Source organism: Miniopterus natalensis, chromosome X (assembly GCF_054644295.1).
Source record: "Miniopterus natalensis isolate mMinNat1 chromosome X, mMinNat1.hap1, whole genome shotgun sequence".
NCBI classification, from domain to species: Eukaryota; Metazoa; Chordata; class Mammalia; order Chiroptera; family Miniopteridae; genus Miniopterus; species Miniopterus natalensis.
Genome location: NC_142103.1, coordinates 57,554,689 through 57,582,063, shown reverse-complemented (window position 1 = coordinate 57,582,063; position 27,375 = coordinate 57,554,689). Strand labels below are relative to the sequence as shown.

The following is a 27,375-nucleotide window of genomic DNA, read 5'->3' as shown; positions in this document are numbered from 1 at the left end:
GCGCCCCCCCCCCATGTCCGGGCACGCGCAGCGCGCCCCCTCCGTGCTCGGGCACAGCAGCCAGGCAGCCAGAGAGCAGATCTCGGGGATTCAGGTGCGGAGCCCTTGGCCTGGAGGCAATATGGGTGGTCCGTGGCCCGGTTCAGTCGCTCGCAACAGCCGCAACAACAGCCAGGGGAACAGGTGAGGCCACCTGCCCCGGTCTCTCATCCTTTAGCTGCCCAAACCTTGCCCAATCCTATCCCTTCCCAATCTCAGACTCCTCCACTCCCCAGCCAATGCTCCCATCCTCAACCCCACATTCTCCATCAGCACCCCTGACACCCCAATCCTCCCCCCTTCTCTCCTTCACCTCCTCCCTGAATCCCTCATCCTTATCATTCTCCCACCCATGGTCCCTCTATTTCCAAAGCCTGGCCCGCATGCTCATCAAAATACCCCTACTGAGGGCCCCCAACCCCATTCCTGTCTTGCACATTGCCAGTCCCCCTCCTCCCCCGCAGTGCAGCCCCATCCCTCTTCCATTATAGCATCTCATAACCAGGCTCCTTCCCCCACTCTGCAGCCCCCCCCCCCAACGGAGGCCTTTATTCTATCCTCCCCCCATTCTAATGCAGCTCCATCGCTCAATTCCGTTCTGAACCCTCACAGCCCCCAATACTGCGGTTTGCAATGCCAGTGCATTCCTGTACAATGCCCCTCACCCAATACTGCTCCAGCCTAAAAAGTACCCCCAGATGCCATTCTAATCCCTGGCATTGCCGCCTCTCCCTGTCTCCTCCCAAATTGCCAGTTGACCAGGATGAAGATCTTGGCCTTGGGGACTCACAGTGGGTCTTAGGGTACAGAGGGCGTTTGGGGGTCAATTTGTCTAGGTGTTCACGGGGGAGGGGCTGCAGGGAATTGACTCAAAGGGGGCTGGCATTTGGCACCAAAGGGGTACTGGGGAGGGAGACATCCCAAAAGGGTTAATGGAATTTGTGGGGAGGGGCGGCACTGAGAGGGTTAAGTGTGTGTCTGTGTGTGTGTCTGTGTGTGTATGTGGTGTGTGTGCGCGCACGCGCGCGCGCACGCGTGTGCGTGTGTGGTGCTGGTGGGGAAGCCGTGTGAATGAGCAGTCTGTGCCCCAGAGTTGCCATGGAGATGGTGAATGGGGGGATTGTGTGAACTCAGCTGCGGACTATTCCCCCCCATACACACACACACACACACACACACACACACACACACACACCTCCTGCTCCACCTCTCTACTCCTACCCCTTCCTTCCCCTCCCCCTCTCCCCCCACCCTGGTGCATTATGGGCAGTGCCTGGAATCTAACCCCCTCATACTTTGCTCCCCATTTCCTCTGAGCCCCCACCCCTTTAGTCTCTTTGCCTGCCCTCCCTCCACCTCCTCCTCCTGCTCCCCACCCCCTCCCACACACATACACACACACACACATTCTCATTCCCCTCTCGAGGTGGCCCATTGCCGGCGTTCCCAATCTCCCTCCCCCACCCCTTCAGGCCGTTCTTAAAGTCTTAAAGGAGAAGGCCTGCAATCTTGGAAAGAGGGAGAAATGGGGGGAAAATGAAATTGTGTGTGTGTGTGTGTGTCCATGCAAGAGTGTCTGTGTGTGCCTGTGGATATGTGTTGACTGTAACTGTGTGTCAGAAGGCCTCTGTGTCTTGATTGTGTTGCTATTTCTATTTCTGTCTCCACCTATGTGTCACCGTCATGCTGCATGTGTCTCTGGATATTTACCTGAGCAATGTGTGTGATTATATTTTAGTAAGTCTCTGTGAGTCTCTGGCTCGGTGACGCTGTCTCAGAATGTGGCACTATATGAGGAGATCTCTAAGGGTTTGGAATGTATGTCTGTGAGTGAATATCTCAGTGTTTGTTATCTGGCTTGGTCTCTCACTTCCTCTTTGAGACTTTGTGAGTCTCAAAGTGTGAGTCTCTGAGTGTGTGTTCCCTGCACTCTGCTGTTTATTTTCCACTGGCTGAGCATCAACAATGCCTAGGGTGGTAGGCAGAAGGGTTTCTGCCTCAGTTCTGGCACTCCATGTGACTCAGAGCTAGCCGACAGATATGACCAAGGCTTAAGGATTTGGGAGCAGTTAGGGCTGAGGAGAAATGTACAGGAGGGCACAGGAAGGTCTGGGGACTTTGGCAAATGGCTGTCCTGTCCCTGCCTTTGCCCCTGCCCCTGCCCCACCTGTGCATGAAGGGTCTCTCTGTGGGATCCTTTGCTTATCTGCTGCTTTCCCTTCTTATGCCATAGAGTACCGGAGTGAGGTCCATAATCCTGCCTCCTGAGGCACAGGTCCCTGTGTGGCCTTTCCAGCCCTAGAGCTAAAGAGCTCAGTGTTCCTGCAGCATGCCGAGGGACCTGAACTCTATCTCCAGTTCTCACCCCTGCTACCACATGCTACTCTGGCTCCAGCTGGCCTCCAGGGGCTCCATTGGCTGCTGAGGAGTTCAATTTGGGGACTGGGAACTTGTAGTGGCAACCACTGTCACTCTGTCAATCCCCTTGGGTTTTCCAACCATGGCCAGGCACTTAGAATGGTTCAGACTGGCAGCAGAGATCATCTGTAGGTCCTTGGACTCCTGGGCATGTGAAATCGCTCCTAACTAGGAGAATAGCCCAAGCCCAGCAGAGCCCCAAAGACCCACTCCGTAGCCCTCCTGACTGTCTTGGATGATGAATACTTCCCTCTTTCCACAGGCCTGTCTGGCCCTGAGGGAGTCCCCTTTCTGAAGCTGTGGTGCTTGGACGACCTGCTCTCTACGTGGCCCGGCACCTGTAGGTGTCCCTCAAGAGCTCAGTTTTGAGGTTCAAGTCAGTGTGGCCATGAAGGGGCTGCCTATTGGGCTGATGCTGTGACCCTGGAGTCTGCCTTTCCTGCCAGTCCCCCTGCCCAGAACATGTGGCTGCGGCTTGGCCTGCCCTCGCTGTCCCTGAGCCCCAAGCCCACAGTTGGCCGGAGCCTTTGCCTCATCCTGTGGTTTCTCAGCTTAGTGCTGAGGGCCAGTACTCAGGCCCCAGCGCCCACAGTCAATACTCACTTTGGGAAGCTAAGGGGTGCCCGGGTACCATTGCCCAGTGAGATCCTGGGGCCTGTGGACCAATACCTGGGGGTGCCCTACGCTGCTCCTCCGATCGGCGAGAAACGGTTCCTGCCCCCTGAACCACCCCCATCCTGGTCAGGCATCCGGAACGCCACACACTTTCCCCCAGTGTGCCCCCAGAACATCCACACAGCCGTGCCCGAAGTCATGCTGCCCGTCTGGTTCACTGCCAACTTGGATATTGTCGCCACTTACATCCAAGAGCCTAATGAAGACTGCCTCTACCTGAATGTCTATGTGCCCACGGAGGATGGTGAGTGCTCCAGCCAGGCACTGTGCCCTCCCTGCCTCCACCTGCCCTATTGTGTTTGTGGCTTGCATGTGGTTGTGTGCCCTACAGCATGCCTCTGTCTGTCTGTGAAAATGCTTCTAACCATCACTCTGCTTGGCTTCCCCCTTCCTCCTCCCTGTTCTTCCCTCTCCCAGCATTGTCTGAACTCCCATGTGTGAGTGACACTGTTACCAGGAGGGGCCTGGACAGACCTGAGAGCTTTGACAAGTCTAGGGTCAGAGTGCTGGATGGGGGTTCCCCGGGGGAGTATGGGCCACTGCTGGAAGCTTCCCATGGGAGGATGCTGGCTCCACCAGACCCCTTGTTGCCATTCCACCCGCTTTGAAAGGTGGTAGTTGTGTGTAGCCAAGGGAGCTAGGTGTGTGTGTGTGGGGGGGCAAGCCTGGTGGGCACTGCTTAGGTGCCTCCTCTTTCACTAGCTGGTGCCTCCTCCCACAGGGGTCACACTAAGGTAAGTGACAGAAACAAGGAGGTGGTGGGACAGGCTCTCTGCCATGTGCCACCTGCAGGGCAGCTCTTGGGGCCTGGGGGGCGGGGGGTGCATGCCCCTGGGCAGAGGCCTCCTGTTATTTTTTAGTTTTTTATTCATTTTACAGTAAAGCGGATTTCCAAGGAATGCGCCCGAAAGCCCAACAAGAAAATTTGTAGGAAAGGAGGTAGGTAGCGAGCCGGCGGGGAAGGAGAGAGAGAGAGAGAAGGAGGGCTGCCTGCCCACCTGCTTTTGCCCCCGAGGACCCAGCCTTCCTTCAAGTAGCCCAGGCTCAAGGGGTGGACAGTGAGCAGATATAAGTTCCACCTCATCCAAGGGCCCTGGGTGCCTTTCCAGGGAGGATTTGGTGGCCTAAGGCAGGTTCAGAGCAGAGGCAGCAACCCCATTTCTTCCAATCTTCCCAACCCTCAATTCCACCCTTAAGCATGTGCAAAAGACAGAGCTGGTGGTTCTCTCTAGCCACCTCAGGAGAACTAGAGGAAGCCAAAGTGGAGCCAGAGGCACTGCCTTTTCCTGGTTGGGGAGCTGTGGGCTCACCCCTCCATGTTCTTTCTTGGGTTGATAGTCTAGACTTAACTCTCCAGCCCTGAAGCTGAGACCAAACTCGTGCACAGACTTAGTCATCCTGCCACTCGGCCCCCACCTGTGGCCAGAGCATAGCTGAGTGGCCTGGACTGGTCTTGTGGCAGACCTTGGGGGTCTCTGGGAACTATGGACTCTAATGGAGGCATAAGATCCTGCATTTTAAATTGACCCTCTTGCTGGGAGGAATTTGTTCCCCATGTATAACAATTCTTCATGTTCGAATAGCAATTTATGTTTTCTGTAAAGCACTTTCATACCTCATAAAATCCTCCCCACATCTCTGAAAGCTTCTAAGGCAGGAATCAATATCCCAATTTTATAGATGAGGAAACAGGTCCAGAGGAGTGACTTGCTGCTGCTCAAGGCCCGGTCGCTGGTCTGTGGCAGAGCCGGGGCCAAAACCTAGATCTCTTGACCCTCAGGGCAGTGTTCTTTCCACTGTAGCATGGGAGACAACTCCTGTCTAGTCATTCCCGCCTCCCCAGTTCTGAAAAATGGTGAAGTATGGACAGGTTGAGCTGAACTAGAAACAGTAACAGCCTAAGAACTGGTGGAAAATCAGCCTGATCCCTACAACCCTTTAGCAAGCTTGGAGTTTGTTTTCCTTTGAAATCTTGGAGTAGGGTTGCCCCAGGTGGGGTCTTCAGGATTTCTAGGACTGGGTGCTCCCTGCTGAGTGAGAACCTCAGGGAGCAGAGCCCAGGATCTCCACAATGGGCATGCATGCTAAATGCTTTTGATGTACACTAAGCAGTGAGTGAGGCCTGCTGCCCTGGGGGAGTGTTCCACCATATCCCTATACCCAGCCCAGGACCCTACACACAGTAGGCTATCAGTAAACCCTTTTTTTTTTTTTTTTTTTTTGCACAAATGAAGAAGCATGTGTTGCTGTGGCAAGAGTATAGGTCTGGGAGCCAAAAAGCCTGTGGTCCCAGCTCTGCTGCTAATTCACAGTGAGACCTTAGGCAAGTCTTTTACTTTAAGAACCTCTGTTTCTGCATCTGAAAGTGGTAGAGAACTGTCTGTCCTTTATAGCCATTAGCCTATCAATGAACTCAGGAAGAGGGTCTCTTAAACCTGCTCCTATGAGTTACTTACTTAGGTGGGAGGTAGAGGAAATGACCTTAATATTAACCATTTACTAGGAGGAATGATCTCCCCAGGGTACCAATAAGGGCCTAAGACAGTCCAGTCCAGTACTGAGAATTTGGCTAGAGAGTTGGCTGTAAGCTCCTCTCAGATACATTTACTGATCATAATAATTGACTGTGGGCACGGCGAAGTGCTAGATGTTGTTGGGATGTGGAGAGAGATAAATGAGGCAAAGGAAAGATTTAGAAATAACTGAAGGTCTGATTGCTACTCTGAAGAAGCTCCTAGCCTAGCATTTAATCTCAGCCACTTTAGCTAAGCCCCACAGGTCAACCTGGGAAGTGGTTTTTCAGACAGTGTGGGGAGGTCATTTGGTCATTTAACTGTTCTGAGTAGTTCCTTATTCAGGAACTACTCATCCTCAGAGGTGGTTAGGGTTGTGTGCTTAGGGTAGGCAGGTCTAGCCTGGCTGGGATCCTGCAGCAATACCGTCAGGATGGGGGATGGCGGTCAAGCTGGCCTGGGTGACAGGCATGGCAGCAAGGAGTTGCTCAGTGAGTGCTAAGCTGAAGAAGCAAAGGCATCTGTATGGAGGAGGCTGGGTCAGTGCAGCAACCCAGGGACACACCCAGGGGTGGGGGAAGGATGCATCTTCTAAGCCAAGGCCCATGGGAAGTAAAGGATTTCCCGGGAAGACCTGCCCCATCCTCACCCCAGCACCATCAATTTGGAGGGAATTAATGTTTAGGGATGAATGATTCCTTTCAGTCTGGGAGGGGGGTGTACACTGTATGGATAATGACGCCCCATGTCCCACAGGGTCTCTGAGGGCAGTAATGGCAGGTGTTAAGATGATAGATGCCACTGGAAGTTTGGGAAGCTGGAGGCGGTTTCTGCCCTTTGGACTGGGCTCTTGCCCTAGTTGAAAAGCCATTTTGTATTATGAAGGCAGTTCCTGTTTTGATTAATAGCTGTAAGGGAATTTAATCACCAGAGCGCAGGCCAGCTGAGAAAGAAGGCTATTTGCTCTCTCCAGGCTCAGAGTATCTGGTGTACTAAAGAAGAGGGTAAGCCCTGGGTGCCAGCAGAATGACCTCTGTTTCCACATGCTTCCCAGCATCTAGGCAGTAGGTCCCCTTTCTCTACAGCCATTCTCAAGGTGTACTTCTCGTCTCCTTAGAACAGGAAGAAGAGTTGGTGCCAGCTTACCCCAAGGTCCTAAATGTCTCTCTTCTCTCCTCTGGCCTCTTTTTTTCTCTCCTTCCCTTCCCTCCCTTCCCCTCCATGCTCTATCTCTTTTCTCATTTATTTTTCCCTTCCTTTTCCCCCATCCCAAAGAGATGGCATGGTGCAGTGGAAAGACCATGGGCTTTGGAGTCAAGCAGACCTGGGATTGAATCTCACCTCTAGCACTTTCTAGCTGTGTGATCTTGAGCAAGTCACTTTACCTCTCTGAACTTCAGTTTCCCCATCAGTAAAACAAGAATAATGATGGTACCCACCTCATTGGGGTGTAAGGATGAAACCATATGGCAGAAATAGAGTGTCTGGAACATGATAAATATTCAGTACATAGTACATGGTAGGAGCTATTACCATTATTCTTATCTCCTCCCTCCTCCTTCCTCTCTCCCTTCTCTCTCTCTCTCTTTCTTTCTCTTTCCCTCTGTTTCTTTCTCTGCTTCTCTGTTTCTCTCTCTCTGCTTCTCTCTGTGTATGTTTCTCTCTCTTTGTTTCTCTCCCTCTGTTTTTCTGTTTCTCTCACTCTCTCTGCTTCTCTCTGTTTTTCTGTGTATGTTTCTCTGTGTGTGTGTTTCTCTCTCTCCCTCTTCCTCCCCCCCTCCCCCCGCCTGCCCTGTTTCTCCGTTCCATCTTCCTTCCTTCCTTCCCTTCTCTGGTTCTCTCTAGATCTCAGAGCAAAGCTTGCTGCTCTCAGGCCTGGTTCTTATGGGCAGGACTCCCATTTGCCATTAACTAGAGCAGGGGGCCACAACAAGGAAGATCAGAAGGACAGCTTCATGTCCCATTTTCTCCTGTGGGAATCAGGGTGAGCTGAGGCCCAGCTTGAGCCTGCTTACTGGAGTCCCTGGTACCTTTCTCTGCTCTGATAGCTCACATCCATATCCACACATGCTGGCAATGCCACCTCTCACGCTCAGTGCCTGCCCCTGCTTTCCAGCTCAGCCTGCCTGTGTACACACACACAACCCCTTCCAGACAGAAGAGATCCCTTCCCTGAGTGGCTCTCTGGCTCTGTGCCCTGGCCCACCTGCTGCTACCTCCTTCCTAACTGGGAAGGTAGTTGATTGAGATGGGCTGTTGGGACAGAGAAGCGGGGCAGGGAGGTGCAGGGAGGCCAGCACAGCAGGGGCCTGCAACACCATCATCCTGATGAAGGTCTGGGCCTCAGCCCACCATTCCCTCAGTTCTTGCCATCCGTCCTACCTGTCCTGGGCCCAGGCTCAGAGCTGGCTTGCTGGGCCACACTGCAGTCATGCTGTTTTTGAATTCTCTCTCTGTTTTGTTCTCTGTTCTGTGCTGTTGTGTCTCCCCGTGTCTGGTCCCCAGGATCCGGCGCTAAGAAACAGGGCGAGGACTTAGCGGATAATGACGGGGATGAAGATGAAGGTATTTGGGGGCTGCAGGGTGCGGCAGCTGGTGCATGGCACAGAGCCCCTCCCCCTCTCGATGGGGAGAAGCCCCGTCTGTCTGTCTGTCCGTCCGTTGGTGTGTTTCTGTTTCTGTACAAGGCCGTTGGGCTGTTCATCCATCTTTGGCCTGGTTGGCCACTGGGAGTTCCAGAGTGATGGACATGGCTGGCGGGAGCAGGGGACCACAAGTAGAGCCATGGGGAGGGCATCCTCCTTGCCCCATCCCCCATCCTTCTCAGTCCTGCAGTAGTAAGTAGGGACTGCTGGAGATAGATTCCTCCTCATCTTCTGTGGTTCATGGGCACCTGCCCCTACTGAACAGCAGAGAGAGTGGAGAGAAAGCAGAGCTGAGGGAGGGTGAGGAGACGCCTGTGTTTTGTGCAGAGACTGGCTGCTAAGAGAGGGGCACAGCAGGATGTTGAACTGAGGAATGAGGCATTGACAACCAAAGGGGCTGGAGAATATCTCCAGCTAAAATTTCCCCAGCCTTCTCTTAGCAAGAGAGAGATGTCTTTGGGGCCAGGGCCTGCAGTAGGTTCAGGACATGGCCAGAAGGACTGGAAGCTAAAGTGCCAGGCTGAGGCCAGGACACCACAGTCCAGTCAGTAGATGGCATAAGATCCTTGAATGTTGGTTGAACCAGTCTTCCTTCCTCTTTGGGAAAACAGGTTGTGTTTCCTCGGCAGCAGAGCTTTCCCTTCTACCTCCATGGCCTGGCCCTGTCCCTCTGCCTTTGGAGGGGCCAGACAGTTCAGGGGGCCCGTTGGTGGCTGCTAGGACTGTGCTGGTGTGGCTGAGTGTTGAGAGGCTGCAGGTCGAGGTGATCAGGCTGGGAGCCTCCTCCTGAATGCCCATCCCATTCCTTCCCCTGGGCTGCCAAAACTGGGGTGCAGCCAGTTTAAAGTCCCTCATTGTATGGCCTCTGGGAGTCTCCATCTTCATCTTAATGCTGACGGGGGCAGGGTCTCTTATTCTTAGTTCTGTCCTTTCCTCTTCCACATCCCCAGTGGCACCAGATAAATCTACCTGATGCTCAGGGAGAATAGGGTAAATGAGCACATGACTAAGAAACCATGTCACAAAGGTTCCCCAACCCCATCTCTGCTATTCACTCCCCTTCCCCCACATTCTTCCTTGTTCTCTCCCTGTGCTACCCCTTATTCCCACCCCTCTTGTCTCTGTCTGCACTGTGGGGCCAGCTGCTGCCAATGGCGATATTTCCATGGTCTAGTCTTGGGGGTTCCAGGGCTTTCTAGCCCCTGCTCTCTAAAGCCATATCAGGTCCCAGGACTCCTGGGTGCCCAGGGAAGGACTCACTTGATGCAGCCAAGGGCCCAGCCCTTCCTCTTCCTCCTGATCCTTCCCCCTGCCTCCAGGGCCCAGCCACAGCCTGCCTAGGCTTAAATGTATTGGGCATGCCTGGCTGCTGGGAGGCACTTGAAACCAGAGTCTTTAAAAACATCACTGAAGCCCAAGTGTCTCTGGCTGATGCTTGAGCTCCAGGCTGAGCAGCCCCATGAGTCCTACCCTCAGAGATGGTGGTGGTGTCCTGGCACCTGGGATAGCTTCCCTACCCCCCCCACACACACCCCCAGGGCTGGCGGGGGTGGGGGAGGAAGGGCATCCTACCCAGCCTGTATCTCACCCCTTCTTCTTACAGACATCCGAGACAGTGGCGCTAAGCCCGTCATGGTCTACATCCACGGAGGCTCTTACATGGAAGGGACAGGCAACATGATTGATGGCAGCGTCCTCGCCAGTTATGGCAACGTCATCGTCATCACCCTCAACTATCGGGTTGGGGTGCTAGGTATGGTTCCTTGCTAGGCGCCTTGAAGGAAGCCTGGGTTCTCAAGGAGGGAGGAAAGAATGCTGGGGAATTAAGAACAGGTGGCCTTGGTTTTCTAGCTGGTGCTAATGACCATAGTCAAAATACTGTTATCCCATTACCCCTACCCAAGTTTTGGGAACTTCCCTATGTCCCCAGGCCCTTTCCTGGATGTTTAGTTCGCACTAGAAATTCAATTCAAACTTCACATCTTCTCTTAGGTCTTAAGCCAGGTCTCTGCTTCCAGACTTTTGCTTGGCTGAGTCTTGTAGGGCCCATTAATTTTCTAGTGTCCCGTCCTCATCCCTACCCACTCACACACACATCCCTAAACACCCAGAATACACACAGGTATTCCTTCTAGCCAATCACATATCCACACATCCATATGCCCTCACATGTTCACACATGCACACTGCCCTCATTCACCCATATGCATACAATGATCTCACTCATCACCCCACAAGCACACACACATATCCATACACATGTAGACCCCCACATCCACATATGCAGACCCCCTCACATATACACACATTCCCCCAGCACTCCATATACCCTCCACACATGTAGTCTCCCCCATACACATATCCACATGCCCCTATATCTCTATATACCCCATATCCCAATCCCACATCTACATAGATTTATCTCACCTTCTACACGCACACAACCCCATATATCTCTCTCTCCACATATCTATATCCATATGTATGCTCTACACCAGGGGTGGGGAACCTTTTTTCTGCCAAGGGCCATTTGAATATTTATAACATCATTTGAGGACCATACAAAATTATCAACTTAAAAATTAGCTATGAAAAAAACTCCTACATTTATTGAATTTAGAGTCCCAACTGTGGTTGCCTTGTCAGGGCCACACCAAATGATTTCACTGGCCCTATATGGCCTGCAGGCCGGACATTCCCCACCCCTGCTCTACACAAAGACCCATACCCTGCACATGTCTCCACACAAAAATCCCCTACATATATACCTTAAGTGTACATAAATATTTCTTACACACACACACACACACACACACATACTCATATCCCCTATGCACCCCACTTCTGCATTCATCCGACACCCACATACACACATATGTCCCTCATCTTCCCTACATAAACACAAACCAATATTCCCCCTGCCTATACATAAACACCCATACCTGCACAGCCACACCTCTCCACCCCACACACACGCACCCCTCATATTCTGCTTGAACCTCTACATCTCCTCACATATACACACATATAGACCCCCTACACATGTACCCACATGCAGACACATGTCCCATACATACCTCACACATATACATCCAAAACATACATATGTACGTATTCCTCACCCTACCCCACAAATGTATATACATTTATACACTCACACCTGGTCAGTCATGCAGATACAACTCTACTCACCCCCACACTCATGCACACCTACACTTATGCACCCCATATACACACATGTACATTTTCTTCTACTCTGTCTATGCATACATCCCCGTACAGTCCCACACATTACACAAACACACTCACACATAAACACTTATTTCCCAAATGCTTCCTCATACACACTTACACGCCCTCTCCACACATACTGTGTCACCCACATGCTTGTTTCAGTGATTTAGGCTGCCACTCTACCCCCTATCTTCCTTGGTGACTGTTAATGCCTATATGTGGCAAAAGTCTTGAGGTAAACAAGTGCCTCAGAGAAGGTGACAGCGCACAGGTTCTTGCTCCCTTTCAGATGCTCACCTAGGCCTCAGAAGGCACATGCAGCCCCATATCTGTGAAGTGGCATGAAGAAGCCAACTTCTTGCCTGTAGGGCTTGTGTCCTCAGAGTCCCAGTGGGGGCCAAGGCTGTTTGTCAGGTCTATAGGCCTTTGTGCTGAACCAGCAATTAGGCATGGCTTCTTGCATGGCAAATTGGCTGACAAGACCTTATTTTAATCTGCTTTTGAGCATATTGTTTTGCCAGTTCTAATCCCAGAGGCCCCTGTACTGCCTTTTATTGGCAGGTGTGGTTATGTATGCAGAAAGGCAATGTCCTCTTGACTTACCCTTAATACTATGTGGGATAGCAAGACACCTTTTTGGGGTTCAGAGCCTGTGTCCCCTTCAGTGGCATCTGGATACCGGGTATGAAGCCTGCAGGGCAGCTCCCCAGTCTCTCAACAGTTTGATGTGTTTTGGGTTTCATGGTTCTGCTGCTGCTCCTCAGTCTGTCTGAGCTGCCCCAGACATCATGGCAAGGCTCTATTAAGCTGTACTGTCCTGTTGAGAAAGGGGATTTGAGTCTCTGACAGTAAAAATGGTACTATGAAGGTGGCTGGAAATCCATGTACTAGGGCTGCACAGTTCCTCAAGAGTGATGAATATAGAAACATAATTACACACAGATACACAGGGACACATACCTGGCAGTTTAAGACCAAAAGTAATGTTGCTACTTTATTTTGTTAGTGAGAGTAATAGAAAACATTCAACTCAGCTGCTTCTAAAAATTATAAGCACAAAGTTTCATTCTAGAAGGCATATTCAAAAGCACAGGGAATACTAAGAATATGCTTCAGTTCCATATTATTGGACTGGGTAAGGATGAAGGAAAGAGAGAAGAGAGGAGGGGGGAAAGAGGGGAGAACCTAAGGAAGAAAAGAAAAGGATGTGGAAAGAAAAGAGAAAAAGGTGACACAGAGAAAGGAGGCAGAAAGGAGGCTGGAGAGACTCATCAATGTGTCAGTTGGGAGCTGTGGGCTGCATAGAAGGCTGTTGCTGGTGAGCACTCCCTGTGATTTGCTGATTACTTCACAGCCCTTCAGCTATTCTAATCCTTAACCTTCTGTATCAGAAGTTCTTAACCTCTTGGGGAGTCATGGACACCTTTGAGATTCTGATGAAAGCTTTGGACTCTCCCTGGAAAAACACACACACACACACACACACACACACACACACACACACACACACACACTCCTAAAAATGATTTCATGGATCCCACTGAAGCTCATCCATGAAACCTAGGTTGAGAACCCCCCACTTTACAACCTCCTCTTATGTGGCTAACCAGAACAGCATATCTGCGGGCAGAAATATTATTCTTTGGGCTTAAGCAGTTAATGATTAAACTAATATTACCCAAACCTCAGAAGGAGTCATAAACTGAGATTTGGTCAGAAGTTCTTTACTGCTTCCTGCGTATTCTTCCGTGCCTGCTCTGGAACACAAGTGTAATCAGTAAGCCACTGATTGGATTCTGGGTACATACAAGGTGTTTTGTCTCTTGGTGCCAGATGTAGAACATGGGTTTGTCCCTGACACTTGGGGATTTTCCTCAGTGTAGCTGAGGCTTTGTTGTTTTGTTTCCCAAAGCATCCCAGAACAGATGGCTAGTTTTGGACTGCAATTATAATAAGTCTTCACTTAACATTGTCTATAAGTTCTATGACTTTAAGTGAAACAATGTATAAAGATACCAATTTTCCCATAGGCTAATTGATACCAACAAGAGTTAAGTTCCTACAGCATCTTATCAACGTTATAATGAAAAGATGTTGAAGGAAAGGACATTATTTGAGAACCTGCTGTGTCTGTATTCATTTACCCTCCCTCCCATCTGCTTCTCTGGAGCACTGAGCCCCAAAAGATAGTTCACTCTAAAGTGCTTCTTTAGATGTCTTGGGTGATTCATGTATTTGGGGAAAGTCCAAGGCAGAGTGGTAGCTATTATTTGAAAAGCCCTCACTGGGCTTGAAACCAACAAAAGAATAGGACCCCAGCAGGATATAGGATGTGGTTATCCCTGGGGCTGAAGAAGTAGGGGCTTGCCAAGTTTTATTCTGGGTTCCAGAATTTAATCCTACATCCTTGCCCCGGTACCCTTCAGGCAAACTGAAAACCTGGTGAACATCTAGCCTTGAGTGACATGTCTATCTGGTTTTGATACAATGTGCCAGAATCCCCTGTCTTCTTTTGACAAGCAAACTTACCATGTACTGCAGCATAAATTTAGGCCCAGAAGACTGGCTCAGATTTATTCTGACAGTTTGTGGAGTTTGGTATTTCAGCCCTCATTCTCACGTGCTTTGCATGGATGGCTGAGTTATGGGGGAGTTAGCAGCGAGTGACTGCTCTCCCAGACTGCCAGGTTTTGTGTGCTTGTGGTGGGTCATGTTTGCTGTATCATCTTCCTGAGCCTGTTGGATCCAGCACTTCAGGCAGGACTCTTGTAGTAAGGATGGTTGACATGGCATCACCCACATGCTTCAGTGCCTCTTATCCCAAGATTCTTAGGATCCCAGGGAGCCAAGAGTGATGGTTGAACCCTCCACCCAGCCCTTTCAGGCCTTTGTTCCTAACCCAGGAAATTGGTACATGTTGGAGCAGTCTGCTTTACATCATCCAAATGCACGCTCTTCCTGCTGATTAAGACAGATGTATTTGACACATTTCACTGAATGATACTTTCCTTGGCAAAGGCTAAGGCCAAGTCTGCTATTAACCAAATGAGAGAAATGCGACTTTTGCCACAGGGTCTCAAGGCTTGGACAGCTGGGTTGAATCTTGGTCAGCATACTCCTTAAGACTCGCAGGAGCAGCTTCAGTTTGTGAATGGGACCGGCAAAGAAGGAGCTGATCCTCCATTTATCCTCATTCAGGCTTTCTCTAATTCCTTCTCATTTCCTTATCGGGAACCTGGGGCTGAAGAGGGCTTGTAACTAGGTTCTGAGAGGAATAACTAAGTACTTTACATACTTAATTGTACCAGAGGTAAATTAATAACACACTTGAAGAGGGTGAAATGAGCTCTCTTGCAGAAGCTAGAAACAGAAGGATTTGAGAAGGATGCTGAGGAGTTCTTGTGCCTGCTGAGTCTTTTTGAATTCAGCTTCTGCCTGTGGACTTCTAAGACTGCCAGAGAGCTCTCTGTGAGCTGAGGAAGCCTCCTCAAACATGGCCTCGCACAAAGATGATGCCAGGTGCTGTGAATGAGCTTTTCAGGGGGTTAAAAAAATACCAGTCCAGGTTTGGGTTTCCAATGTGTAGGAGCTCCACAACTACCTGCCTGGAAAGAGCCCTTCTGAAAGTCTAGGTTGAGAGAAGACAGAGCCTTCCAAGGAGCCTAGGGATCAGGAAAGAGGAATGAAATGAGGCAGCAGAATCCTTTTGAAATAGAAGGGAGGGGGCAATATAGGACATCTCTGTGGGATAGCCAGTAGGTGGGTGGGAAGGTAGTCTCCATGGTAACAAGTCTCCACAGCAGCAAATCCCAGCAGGTGGGTGGGAAGGTAGTCTCCATGGTGACATGTCTCCTGGCAGCAAATCCCACTGAGTGGGTGGGAAGACCTGTTTCTGTGGTAACGCACTGCACTGACTCCCCTGTTTCTCCACCAGATGAAAAAGATGGTCTAACCCAGTGGTTTTCCAACTTTAGCAGGCATCAGAATCACCTGGAGAATGTGTTAAAAACACTGATTGATGGACTCCATCCCCAGTTTCTGATTCATTAAGTCTTTGGAGGGGGAATGAAGACGTGCCCTGAGAATGAGGGGAAGGGAAATCTAAGGCCCTGGAAAGAAGTGAAGATGGACTAATTTATATGGGAGGGGCAAGGAGAGTTTAGGGATTGTTGCCTCTTGGGATCTTCACTTCCTTCAGAGAGAGAAGGAAGGGGAAAGAGAAGTAACTATAGATTTACAATGTGCTCAGCATATTAGAAATGCTTATTTATACCCCTTTTATCATTGTAACAACTCGTTGCAGTATTTTTTTTTTAAATATATCTTTATTGATTTCAGAGAGAGGAAAGGAGAGGGAGAGAGAGAGATAGAAACATCAATGATGAGAGAGTCATTGATTGGCTGCCTAGCCCGCAACCCGGGCATGTGCCCTGACCGGGAATTGAACCCCGATCGCCTGGATCCTAGGTCGACGCTTAACCGCTGAGCCACGCCCGTCCGGGCTCGTTGCAGTATTCTTTATCTTCATTTTACAGAAGAGGAAACTATAGCCCAGAGATTTTATATAATTTGCCAAAAACTACACAGCTAGTAAGTAGTAGAGCCAGGACTCGAACCAAGGGCTGTTTGAGTCCAGGGTCCCTGCTTTTTCCAATCTATCTTGCCAGGTGCTAGGGTCATGACCTGGATAGTACATCAGGGTAGAGGATGCTGGGTCCTGGTCATTTGTGGTTTCTGCAAGTTAAGTCTCCCAAATGGAGGCATCCTCTTCGAATGGTCTGGAGGCCCCTCTTTCTAAACTGGAGAATGGGTTGGAGGCAGGTAGCCAATCCTTCTTGTACTGATGGTGCTGGACCTTGCAGAAAGGAGCTCTGCTTTATGCTAGCTAGATGGATAGAACTACACTGCAAGCTCATCCTCTGCCCTCACAGCCCCAACTCCTGCTGCAATCATACCGCAGATCCTCAATCCTTCCACCTTCACTGTCCTCATGCCCTTTGTTGAATCCAGGTTTCCTGAGCACTGGAGATCAGGCTGCCAAGGGCAACTATGGGCTCCTTGACCAAATTCAGGCCCTCCGCTGGGTGAGCGAGAATATTGCCTTCTTCGGCGGTGATCCCCGCCGCATTACCGTCTTTGGCTCGGGCATCGGCGCTTCCTGTGTCAGCCTCCTCACGTTGTCACATCACTCTGAGGGTGAGTAGCTCTGGGGGCAAAATATGAATGAGCAAAGTGCTGGCTACCCACCCCTCACCTCAGGCCTTCCAGGCTCCAGAGTGCCCAGCTCCATGCCCCAGGAGCACCAGGGGAATCAGCCCACCCTTTTCTATCAGTTCAGTATCCCTTTGGGGAGAAGCTGACGGGAAATATTTCACTGGGGAAGAGGGAATTCTCCCAATGATAGAGAGGAGAGGAGAGGAGAGGAGAGAGAGGAGAGAAGAGGTGAGGAGAGGAGAGGAGAGGAGAGGAGAGGAGAGGAGAGGAGAGGAGAGGAGAGGAGAGGAGAGGAGAGGAGAGGAGAGGAGAGGAGAGGAGAGGAGAGGAGAGGAGAGGAGGAGAGATCCCACTTCCAGCTTGAGAAAGTAATCCCATTTCTATTGCCTGCTGGTGTGGGAGTCTTATTTGGGAGAGGGAGAGCCCAATGCCTCCCTCTGAAGGGACAAGAGTTCTTTTTGAGGCAGGGAATCTTTTGGTTATGGAACGACATGTGACTGCAAGGTAGAGCTCTAGGGTGGAAATTAGTTTTTAGGTGTAAGAAACACTCACTCTCTGCCTTTCATTCTGAAGAACAAGTCTGTACAAGAAGGAACTTTCCTTGAGGGGGGAGATGGGTCCCAGGTGAGGATTGCTAACCTGCAGGGCAGGCTTTTTCCAAGGGGTGGCCACCTATTATTGGACTCAGACCTCCTCCAGGGCAGTACAACCCTGCTAAGGGAAACTCATTTTTAGTCCCAAGGAAATCCTCTCTGCTTGCTGTGAGTCCCTCTGCCAGAGACTCCTCCAAGGGGGCTGAATAGGTCATTTTGTGCTCACAGGAAGTGTTCTCATCACCTCTGGACTATAGCACATTCTGGCTCTGAGAGGTAAAGATACCCTTTCTCTGAAATAAGGAAATCTGTGGGAGAAGACATGTTTTTTTCATTGAAATCAACCCCATGAGTTAGTGATACTCTCACAAGAAGACTTTCAGTCTCTCTTTGAAGAAAGTCTGTCTCTCTGAGAGCGAAAAATCACCTTCTCGTACCTAAAAATTCCATCTCTATCCCTCCAGGAACTACCCTGGTGACGGAAGACTAAGCTGGGATCTGCATCCCACCTCAGAATGTGTTTCTAGATGATTTTAATTGTAATAGAAGCAGGAATCCCTTTTCCACAAAGATGGGCAAAGTGACTGACTATGAGGGTGCCTCTGTCTGAAAAGAGGAACAAACAGTTTCTCCTCTGATTGGGGACTATTTCCCAGGAGGAGAAGGCCTTTCCTGGAGCAGCACTGTACTTTGTCTCATAGTGGGCCGTGGCCCTGGAGGCGTGGCTGCTTTAAAGATTTGCTCTCTGCCTTTCTGTAATTGACTCATGGAGAATAATCTTTTGAAAAGTGAGGCTGTCTCTTAAGTTGTCATCTGTATTTCCCTCCCTCCCTTTCTGCCCATGCAAACTGCCTCTTAGAGGAATGAGATTGTGCACCCAAGGGCCACATTATCCCTTGGCAGTGCTGAGGCCGGGCAGAGAATGATACCCTTTTTTTCCCAAAGGAAGAATCATTCACTTTTTGAATTTGAGGGACTGGCTCCCTGACAACTAGGGGAAAATCTGGATCTGAGGCTTTAGTAGCTTCAAGAAAAGGAAAGTCTCTGTGGACACTACAGACTGGGAGGGCACATTCCCTGGAGACTTTCAGACCCCAAGACCTTTGCCCTTGAAATCTTTTCCCAAACTCCCAGAATGTGAGGCTCTCTCCTGCCTGCATTTCTCATCTCTCATGAAAAAGACCCCTTTGTGGTAGAAGCGCCAGCTCCCTGGTGGTGCGCTGGCACAGAACTGGGCCCAGCTGGGCAGGAAGCAAGAGGGGAAGACAAGGAAAGATAGAGAGAGCATAAGGAAGCTGATGTCTGGGATCCAAGGGGTTAATTCTTCCTGGCATGTCCTTAACCCCCAAGTTACCAACCATTGCCCCAAGACAAGGAAGCAAGAAGCAGGCAGTAGACCAGTCAAGGAAAGGACCCAGCAACCCGTCCTCTGGTCCTCAACAATCATCCTAGCTCAAAGGGTTGTTCCTCTTTTATAGCACATTCAACTGATAGGACAACCTCAGTAACAAAGGAATGAGGAGGTGTTTGATGTGTCCCTCAGAGACAGGCAAGGGAGGCCCATGCTGTGGGTGACAAGACAGATCTGACCTGGTGCTGCCTATCTTCTCTAGGGCTTTTTCAGAGGGCCATCATCCAGAGTGGTTCTGCTCTATCCAGCTGGGCTGTGAACTACCAACCAGTGAAGTATACCAGCCTGCTGGCAGACAAGGTGGGCTGTAATGTGCTAGACACAGTGGATATGGTGGACTGTCTTCGGCAAAAGAGTGCCAAGGAGCTGGTAGAGCAGGACATCCAGCCAGCCCGCTACCATGTGGCCTTTGGCCCTGTGATTGATGGTGATGTCATTCCTGATGACCCTGAGATTCTCATGGAACAGGGTGAGTTCCTCAATTATGACATCATGCTAGGTGTCAACCAGGGTGAAGGGCTCAAGTTTGTGGAAGGGGTGGTAGACCCTGAGGATGGTGTCTCTGGCACCGACTTTGACTATTCAGTCTCCAACTTTGTGGACAATCTGTATGGATATCCTGAGGGTAAGGACACCCTGCGGGAAACCATCAAGTTTATGTACACAGACTGGGCAGACCGTGACAACCCTGAAACCCGTCGTAAAACACTGGTGGCACTCTTCACTGACCACCAGTGGGTGGAGCCCTCAGTGGTGACAGCTGACCTGCACGCCCGCTATGGCTCACCTACTTACTTCTACGCCTTCTACCATCACTGCCAGAGCCTCATGAAGCCTGCTTGGTCAGATGCAGCTCATGGGGACGAAGTACCCTATGTTTTTGGTGTCCCTATGGTGGGCCCCACTGACCTCTTCCCCTGCAATTTCTCCAAGAATGACGTTATGCTCAGTGCTGTCGTCATGACCTACTGGACCAACTTTGCCAAGACTGGGTAAGGAGAAAGGGAGCCTTCTTCTTTGGGACCCCAGCATGACCTCCCCTCTGCTCCTCTATCTAAACCTCTTCTATCATCTCCCTTCCTAAAGTATTCCCCAAATCTTGCTTGGTAACCCTTTCACCACCACCCCTCCATACTTCCTCCTTTTGAGTCTTTCATGCCATTTCCCTCCCTTAAAATGTTTTGCATAGGTTCATAACTCAGTTAACATTAAGACTGAGCAAGAGTGAGAGTCATTGGCTGAACTATGGGATGAAAGGTTAAATGGTCAGAGGCTGTGTGAAGTAGGAATAAAGTACATTCAGAAAGAGCCTTTAAAGGGCTCTTGGGAAAGCTGGGCAGCTGAAAAGATTGATGGATGCTCAGTAGCATGTGAGAAGAAAAAGTGGCATAGCATGATCTTACAGGCTGGGCATAGGGAAGGATGAGATGATTCCATGATGCTGTGGGCAATAGGAGTTCAAGGCTGGGGAAGAGGAGTACGAACAGTGAGAAGTTTTGGGCTGGGGAGGAGGATTTTAGGGGTGGGTGTAAGAGGAAAAATACTGGGACCTTTCCTCATCTAGGTAGAGTGGTGACCCCAGATTTCCATGTGGTATTTCAGGGATCCCAACAAGCCGGTCCCCCAGGACACCAAGTTCATTCACACCAAGGCCAACCGCTTTGAGGAAGTGGCCTGGTCCAAATACAATCCCCGAGACCAGCTCTACCTTCACATCGGGCTGAAACCGAGGGTTCGTGATCATTATCGGGCCACTAAGGTGGCCTTTTGGAAACACCTGGTGCCCCACCTATACAACCTGCATGACATGTTCCACTATACATCCACAACCACCAAAGTGCCGCCCCCGGATACCACCCACAGCTCCCACATCACCCGAAGGCCCAATGGCAAGACCTGGAGCACCAAGCGGCCAGCTATCTCCCCTGCCTATAGCAATGAGAATGCCCAAGGGTCCTGGAACGGGGATCAGAATGCAGGGCCACTCTTAGTGGAGAACCCTCGTGACTACTCTACTGAATTAAGTGTCACTATTGCTGTGGGGGCCTCCCTTCTGTTCCTTAATGTTCTGGCCTTCGCTGCCCTCTACTACCGTAAGGACAAACGACGTCAGGAGCCCCTGCGGCAGCCTAGCCCTCAGAGGGGAGCCGGGGCCCCCGAATTGGGAGCTGCTCCTGAGGAGGAGCTCGCAGCATTACAGCTGGGCCCCACCCACCATGAGTGTGAGGCCGGTCCCCCCCACGACACACTGCGCCTCACAGCACTGCCCGACTATACTCTGACCCTGCGGCGCTCCCCTGATGACATCCCACTCATGACACCCAACACAATCACTATGATTCCCAATTCCTTGGTAGGGCTACAGACGTTGCACCCCTATAACACCTTTGCTGCAGGGTTCAACAGTACTGGGCTGCCCCACTCACACTCCACTACCCGGGTATAGCTTCAGCCCAGAGCACAGCCTATCTCCCAACTCCCTTCCTCCCATATCCACAAACACACATGCACACAAGGACATACACACAGAGACACATACAGATATATATGTATACGCACGCACCCACGCCCAACAGCAGACCCACCTGCACAAACATAGACAGACGTGGACATGCGTCTGCATGTATGAAAACACAAATAAGGAAGTAAACCTGAACAAACCCTTCAAATGGGGACGCAAATGAGTCCTTGGGAAACTGAGGACCCATGGAACAGCAGCTGAAGCCAGCTCCTTGAGCCTGACCACAGACAATCCTGGGGGCCTGAAAGCACCAGCTGGACACCCCCTTGGTGCTCGCCCTCCACCTCTCTTGGAACTGCACCACCGACCAACTCCAGACTTGGGAACTGTAAAGAGCAGAGTAGCTCTTTCTCCCCCACACTTGGTCTTTTTTTTCTGGGTCTGGTTTTTGTTGATTTAAAAAAAAAAAAAAAATTGGAACAAATGCTTCTCCAACCTGTGAGTGCAAAGAGACTCCAGAAGGGAGGGCCTCAGGCCCAGGTCTTTCTGACTCTGGAACCCCCAGTGCTCACATGATCCGACCAAGGAACAGGACCCCCAAGAAAGAAACAGATTTGAGTAAGACCACGGGGAAGGAGGAAGGGGCTATCGCTGGATGGGGTTGGAGGGCCATAGGGGAGAACTCTTCAGCCATCTCTGTGTCCCCATGGCAGAGGGGGCTGCAGACTGCAAAGTAGATTTGGTGAATGAGGTTCTGTGGAGGCCATGCCTCTGTCCTCGGGGTAATGCAATCAGAAATTCACCCCATTTTACTTACAATCTCTTGTGTCTGTCATTTCTCTTTCAAAAAGGCAGTGTTTTTTTTTCTGTTGTTGTTGGCTTTTTTTTTTTTTTTTTAAAGAAAAGTTCTTAAAACACTAACAGAAACCCATGGAGTTTGTCCTTTGTAAAAATTTTAAACACAGTGTCTTGTTATAAAAATAAAAAAATCTAGTTAGCACTCCCAATTTGCCTCCCTTGCACAGGCCTTGCCCCAACAGACCTCCCAGCTGGGTGCCTCTGCAGGCTAGGAATCACAGCAGCTCTCTGCCTCCTGTGCCTTTAAGCTGATACATGTCTGGGCTGCACTCTGCTGGACCCGCATGAAGGCCTCTCCAATCTTCATCAGGTTGCTGTCCCCACCCCCAGGGCTATGGGTTCCTGCTGCTGAAGCCTTCTCTTGGTGCCTCGGGGCCTCCTAATGAAATGGCAAAAATAACACTTCTTTCTCCTCCGCATGCCTTCGTGCTGCTGCCCCCACCTCCACCCGTGCTGCCACTGCCACCAGGGCTACTGCCCTGCCCTCATCCTGGACTGGGGGCTGGGAGGAGGTCTGTCCTCTAACATGCTGAAATTCTTACTCATATCTGAATCCGGTGAGACATCAGGTCTATAGACTCCTTGGCCTTGGGCAACTGACAGAGCAGGGGCCCTCTCCTCCCCAGAGATGCTTGTGTCCTGTTCTGTGAATTGGAATTGGAGAAGTCACTGGGGCCCTGGGAGCAATTTCTCTCCAGGATTATAATCAGTGATTCCCTATCAACCCTGGGGGACAGATTCAATGGAGTTCCACAGGGTTAACATTATGGTATTTCATATTATTCTCAGTGACTTGAAGGGCTGAACCAGCAGTCTACTCATCAAGTATGACAGTTGGGTAGGGTTGCTGACACCTCAAAAACCAGGAATATAATTCTTTTAAGTGACCCTGGCAAAATGAGGGAGATGAACCAACACAACAGGATGATGTTCAGAGGGGACGAACACAAGGTAGTACAAAGACCAAAAGCAAGAATTAATCTACTTATATGGTGCATGGGGACAAGAGAGATGGGTAATGATTGACTTGACACAGTATAGTTAAAAAATAAAAAAAGAACTGGGTGCAGAGTGTCAGGGTGGGTTATAGCTGAATGAGTCCATAGTGTAGAACTCATTTCTCCTCTCCCTCCTTCCCTCCCTTCTTTCCCAAACTAATGTGAATACTAGCATATAATAACAAAAATATAGCATGAAGTTGCTGGAAAGTAATCAGAGTCTGAGTTTTAGAATTAGAAATAACCTCAGAGTCATCTAAATCAACACACTTATTTTACAATTGGGGAAATGGGTCCAATGTCACAGTTAGGGTTAGAAACAGACCTGGTCAGGAGGCAGCCAATCAATGATTCTCTCTCACCATTGGTGTTCCCACCCCCCTCTCTCTCCCTCCCTCCCTCCCTCTCTCTCTCTCTCCCCCTTCCTCTCTCTGAAATCAATAAAAACATATTAAAAAAAAAAGAGAGAGAGGAAAAAAAAAGAAAGAAAAGAAAACAAACAGACCTGGAATGCAGTCCAGAAATATATCACCTTTCCCACGGTCCTCAACTTTTTCTACTCTACCTAGGATTGGTTATGCCTTTTAAAGCATTAATGTGTCTGCCCTTGGTCAACACATTTTCAGCATATGTGGAAAAGCTGGAAAGGGTCTGGAGAAGAGCAAAAACAATGTGCCAAAGGACTAGTGTGTGTGTGTTTTAATTTAGAAAGGAGGAACATGGTGAGGTAACATTCAATAATTGTAGAGCACCTACAATGTGACAAGCATGTTATATCATCTTTAAAAATTTAACTCTTAAGTAAGAACAGAGCTGTCATTTCTTCTGAGAATGATAGACGGAAAAAGATTAAGTTAGACACTAGGACAAACTTTGATATGGATAGGAGGTGATCATGGCACTTAGTAAGTTCTCCAAAACAGTTGCCAAATTGAATGAAAGACTACTACTAAGGAAAGCACTGGTGTTCATCTTCCTGAAAGCAGAGGGCTGGATTACATGACATTTTTAGGTCAATTCAGAGTCTTTGTTGTTATAATCCTTTGATTGCTCCATCTCAGATATTACCAAACTGGGCCTCCTCTCGTGTGTGTGTGTGTGTGTGTGTGTGTGTGTGTGTGTGTACACCTCCAAATTAGGAGGCTCTCCGTTTGGGAAGGATTTAGACATTGCCTCTCCTCTAAGAACTCAAGGTGCTATAGCAAACCCAGCTCCAATCCTATTTGGGACCCAACAGTGAGAGATTACAGTTGGTCTTCACACCTTTGAAAGGTCTGAGTGTAAGAGGTGGCCTCCAAGACAGGCAGGGTTTCAATCTAATTGACAGTGAGTGCTGTGTCTGGGTAGCTTGAGTGTTCTTAGCCCCATTGCTGACAGCCAGCCCTGAGCCCAGCTAAAAAGCCCAGCTCCTTGTTTGAAGAGGGGCTGAGGATATACTTGGATTTTATTTCCCAATGCAAAAATCATTAGTGCCTAGAATAATCCAGCCTGCATTACTAGATTTATCTGTTTCTGTATTAGTCCTTTTGGGAGCTGGACACAGCTATGTTGGGGTCTAAACTTGTGGGGTGTGTGAAGGGCCAGAGGTTGGTCACTAGGAAAATCTCCGTAGAAAGCAAGTATGACTGTCAAGACTACAGGCCTGGCCCTGTGCTAGTTTATATACTCTGAGGGATAGAAGATGCCCCCTTTGGGGTGCATACTATCAAGAAGACAAAACTGAACTATAATAAAATGAGTGAAATGCATAATTTAGCATATGAGTTCAATTGTATGGTCAAGGTTAAAAGGGCTGGAGAAATTGCAAGACAAGCTATGGGGGTTGGCTTGGGGGGGCATAGTGGGCATTCCAAATTGGGAGAAAAGGCTCAGCCAGAGCAACCGCATCAGAAGGCCTAAGCATGCTTGAGTTGCAGTGAGGGACTGACTTGATCAAAGTAGAGGGTTCAAGTTAAATACTTAGACATCTGATTGAAAAGGTGGGTTGTGGAGATCTTCAGAATAGCAGAAGAGTTTGGGTGTTATTGGATGAGTGAGGGGATGCCCTGACTTTTTCTTTTACTAATGGTTTTATAGAGATGAAACAAAACCTCCTCAGCTCCTCTTTTGCTCCTTCTCTTCTGTGAGGAGAAGGATTTCCAGAGTAGAAAAGACAGAGCGAGCACCTGTGAGAGGCTCCTAAAGGCAGTCTATTCCAAAAGAGCCTTTAGCTGCTCTGAGTAATTCCATTTTATAGTCTGGATCAATAACAGCCCAGGGCATTGTGAGGACTTGCAGCTTAGGTTACAGGACAACTAGTGGTGGCTGTGAAAATCCCGCAGAGTAAAGAAGATGCACACTGCAGTTTAGAGGTGGGCAAAGGCAGCTCCACAGCTTTACAAATGGGAAGAGACGAATTCCATAAATTATAGATCAATAAGTTTAATATTGATTGAGGGCAAGAGTCTAGGACAAATGATTAAAAGGATAGTTGGTGAGCACTTACAAAGGGAAGTGAAGATCGCTCAGCCCCTGCATAGATTCAGGAAAAACAAATCATCTCCCACTCAGTTTATTTCCTTTGAAAGGGTGACTAGATGGGTAGACGAGGAGGATGCTATACCTACAGTGTATCTGGAGTTCAAAAAAAATTCTCTCATGATACTCTTGGGACAATATGTAGAAATGCATAAAGATAAATGTGGGCAGATTTTTAACCAATTGAATGACTACACACAAAAGGGTTCTGTTTTAATGTCTCTAGATCAAATTTGAAAATTACATATAGCTGGGACAGGAAGCCAAAATGACAGTCAGAATTCATAGAGATGTCAAGAGGCTGGTATGATGGACTCACTATAGCAAAATAGAACTTAACAGGGACATAACCTTTCTGTGATACATTTTCCTGCTCTTATTTCCAGGTTCCTAGGCATCCAGTAAGAGGTTTAGGGCTAAGGCAGTGAGAGATGTCCCACAGAGAACTTAGGAGCAAGAGCCCAGAGGAAGACCCTTAGAACAGATATGGGAAACATGTAAGCTTTCCTCAGGGACCCCAGAAATACCTGGGAAGGGCAGCCTGTCACAAGACTGCAATTCCGGTGGATCAATTTGAAGAGCTTGACAATTGCAATGCAATCATTACTGGAAGATGGAGAACCCCAGGACATCTGGGTTACAACAAACTCATCAGAATTGACTATCAAGCCTGTATCCAGAACTAGAAAGACAATAGTGAGCAAGATGGACATGGTGTTTGAACCTCACAGATAAGACAAATATTCAACAAAAATGTACATATGAAGTTGATTCCAATAAAGATTAGTCTATGAAAAACAAGTTAAGAGGGACAAATATAAAGTCACTCATTTGAATTCCAAAATGTAATAGTATCAGTGTAGGATGTGAGAGATGTGGCTTAGAGGATTTTAGAGAAAATGAAAGTTCATCATGAGCCATGAGTCAAAAGCGTAGTTTGGTTCCTAAAGAAAGTCTTGTGACCTTAGGCTGCATTAATAAGAGTATAAAGTCCAGAATAAAGGAGGTGATCATCATGTGGTATTCTGCACTGGTCAGACCACGCCTGAGGCCCTATGTTCAGTTGAGGGCATCACACTTCAAAGGAGATGTCAACAAAAGTATATCCAGAGAAAGAGTTTTGAGAATAGAGAAGGGACTGTCAAATCCCAGGAGAAATTTGTCCACTGTCAGCAATTCATTAATGGGTTCATGTGGAAGAGGAAGCTATAGATTTGTTCTGTGTATATCTCCAAGAGCTCCAAGATCTCATGGGTGGAAGTTGTAGGAAAGCAGATTTTGGTTTGACATAAGGAAGATGCTTTCTTTCTTTCTTTTTTTTTTATATATAATGAAAAAAATGATAATAAAGGTTTCAGCTCATGGTTCCAGCCTCTTGAAGTCCTTTTAAAATTTATTACCAACATTTTCCAAAACAGAGAAGAAGAAAATTCATAGTCTCCAGATATTGACTATTGTAAATAACGCTGCTATGAACATAGGGGTGCATATCTTTTTTCTAGTTGGCTTTTCGGACTTCTTCAGATATTCCCAAAAGTGGGATCACTGGGTCAAAAAGCAGTTCCATTTTTAATTTTTTGAGGAAACTCCATACTGTTTTCTACAGTGGCTTCACCAGACTAATGAACAAAATAAACTGACAAACAAAATAGAAACGGAGGCATGGATACATGGAACAGACTGACAGCTGTCAGAGGGGAAGGAGGGGACTAGATGAAAGAAGGTGAAAGAATTAGCCAAAGAACATATATGCATAGCCCATAGACACAGATAACAGTGTGGTGATGGCTGGGGGGGTG

At 49.0% G+C, this 27,375-nt stretch overlaps 1 protein-coding gene across 3 annotated transcripts; it reads left to right on the top strand.

The window, feature by feature from the left end:
* The first annotated feature begins 60 nt into the window (after positions 1–60).
* On the top strand, positions 61–22,210 carry NLGN3 (neuroligin 3). 3 transcript variants are annotated; one of them, XM_016207416.2, is made up of 6 exons: positions 61–183; positions 2,720–3,376; positions 9,894–10,043; positions 16,535–16,720; positions 18,945–19,734; positions 20,345–22,210. In XM_016207416.2, exons 2-6 carry the CDS (start codon positions 2,920–2,922, stop codon positions 21,186–21,188), a joined length of 2,427 nt encoding a protein of 808 aa, XP_016062902.1. In that variant the 5' UTR covers positions 61–183; positions 2,720–2,919; the 3' UTR covers positions 21,189–22,210. The 3 variants fall into 3 exon arrangements, with proteins under 3 accessions (XP_016062902.1, XP_087669424.1, XP_016062904.1); XM_016207418.2 differs by lacking the exon at positions 61–183 and adding an exon at positions 8,151–8,210 and having other exon boundaries at positions 2,401–3,376; XM_087813298.1 differs by lacking the exon at positions 16,535–16,720.
* Positions 22,211–27,375: the final 5,165 nt, after the last annotated feature.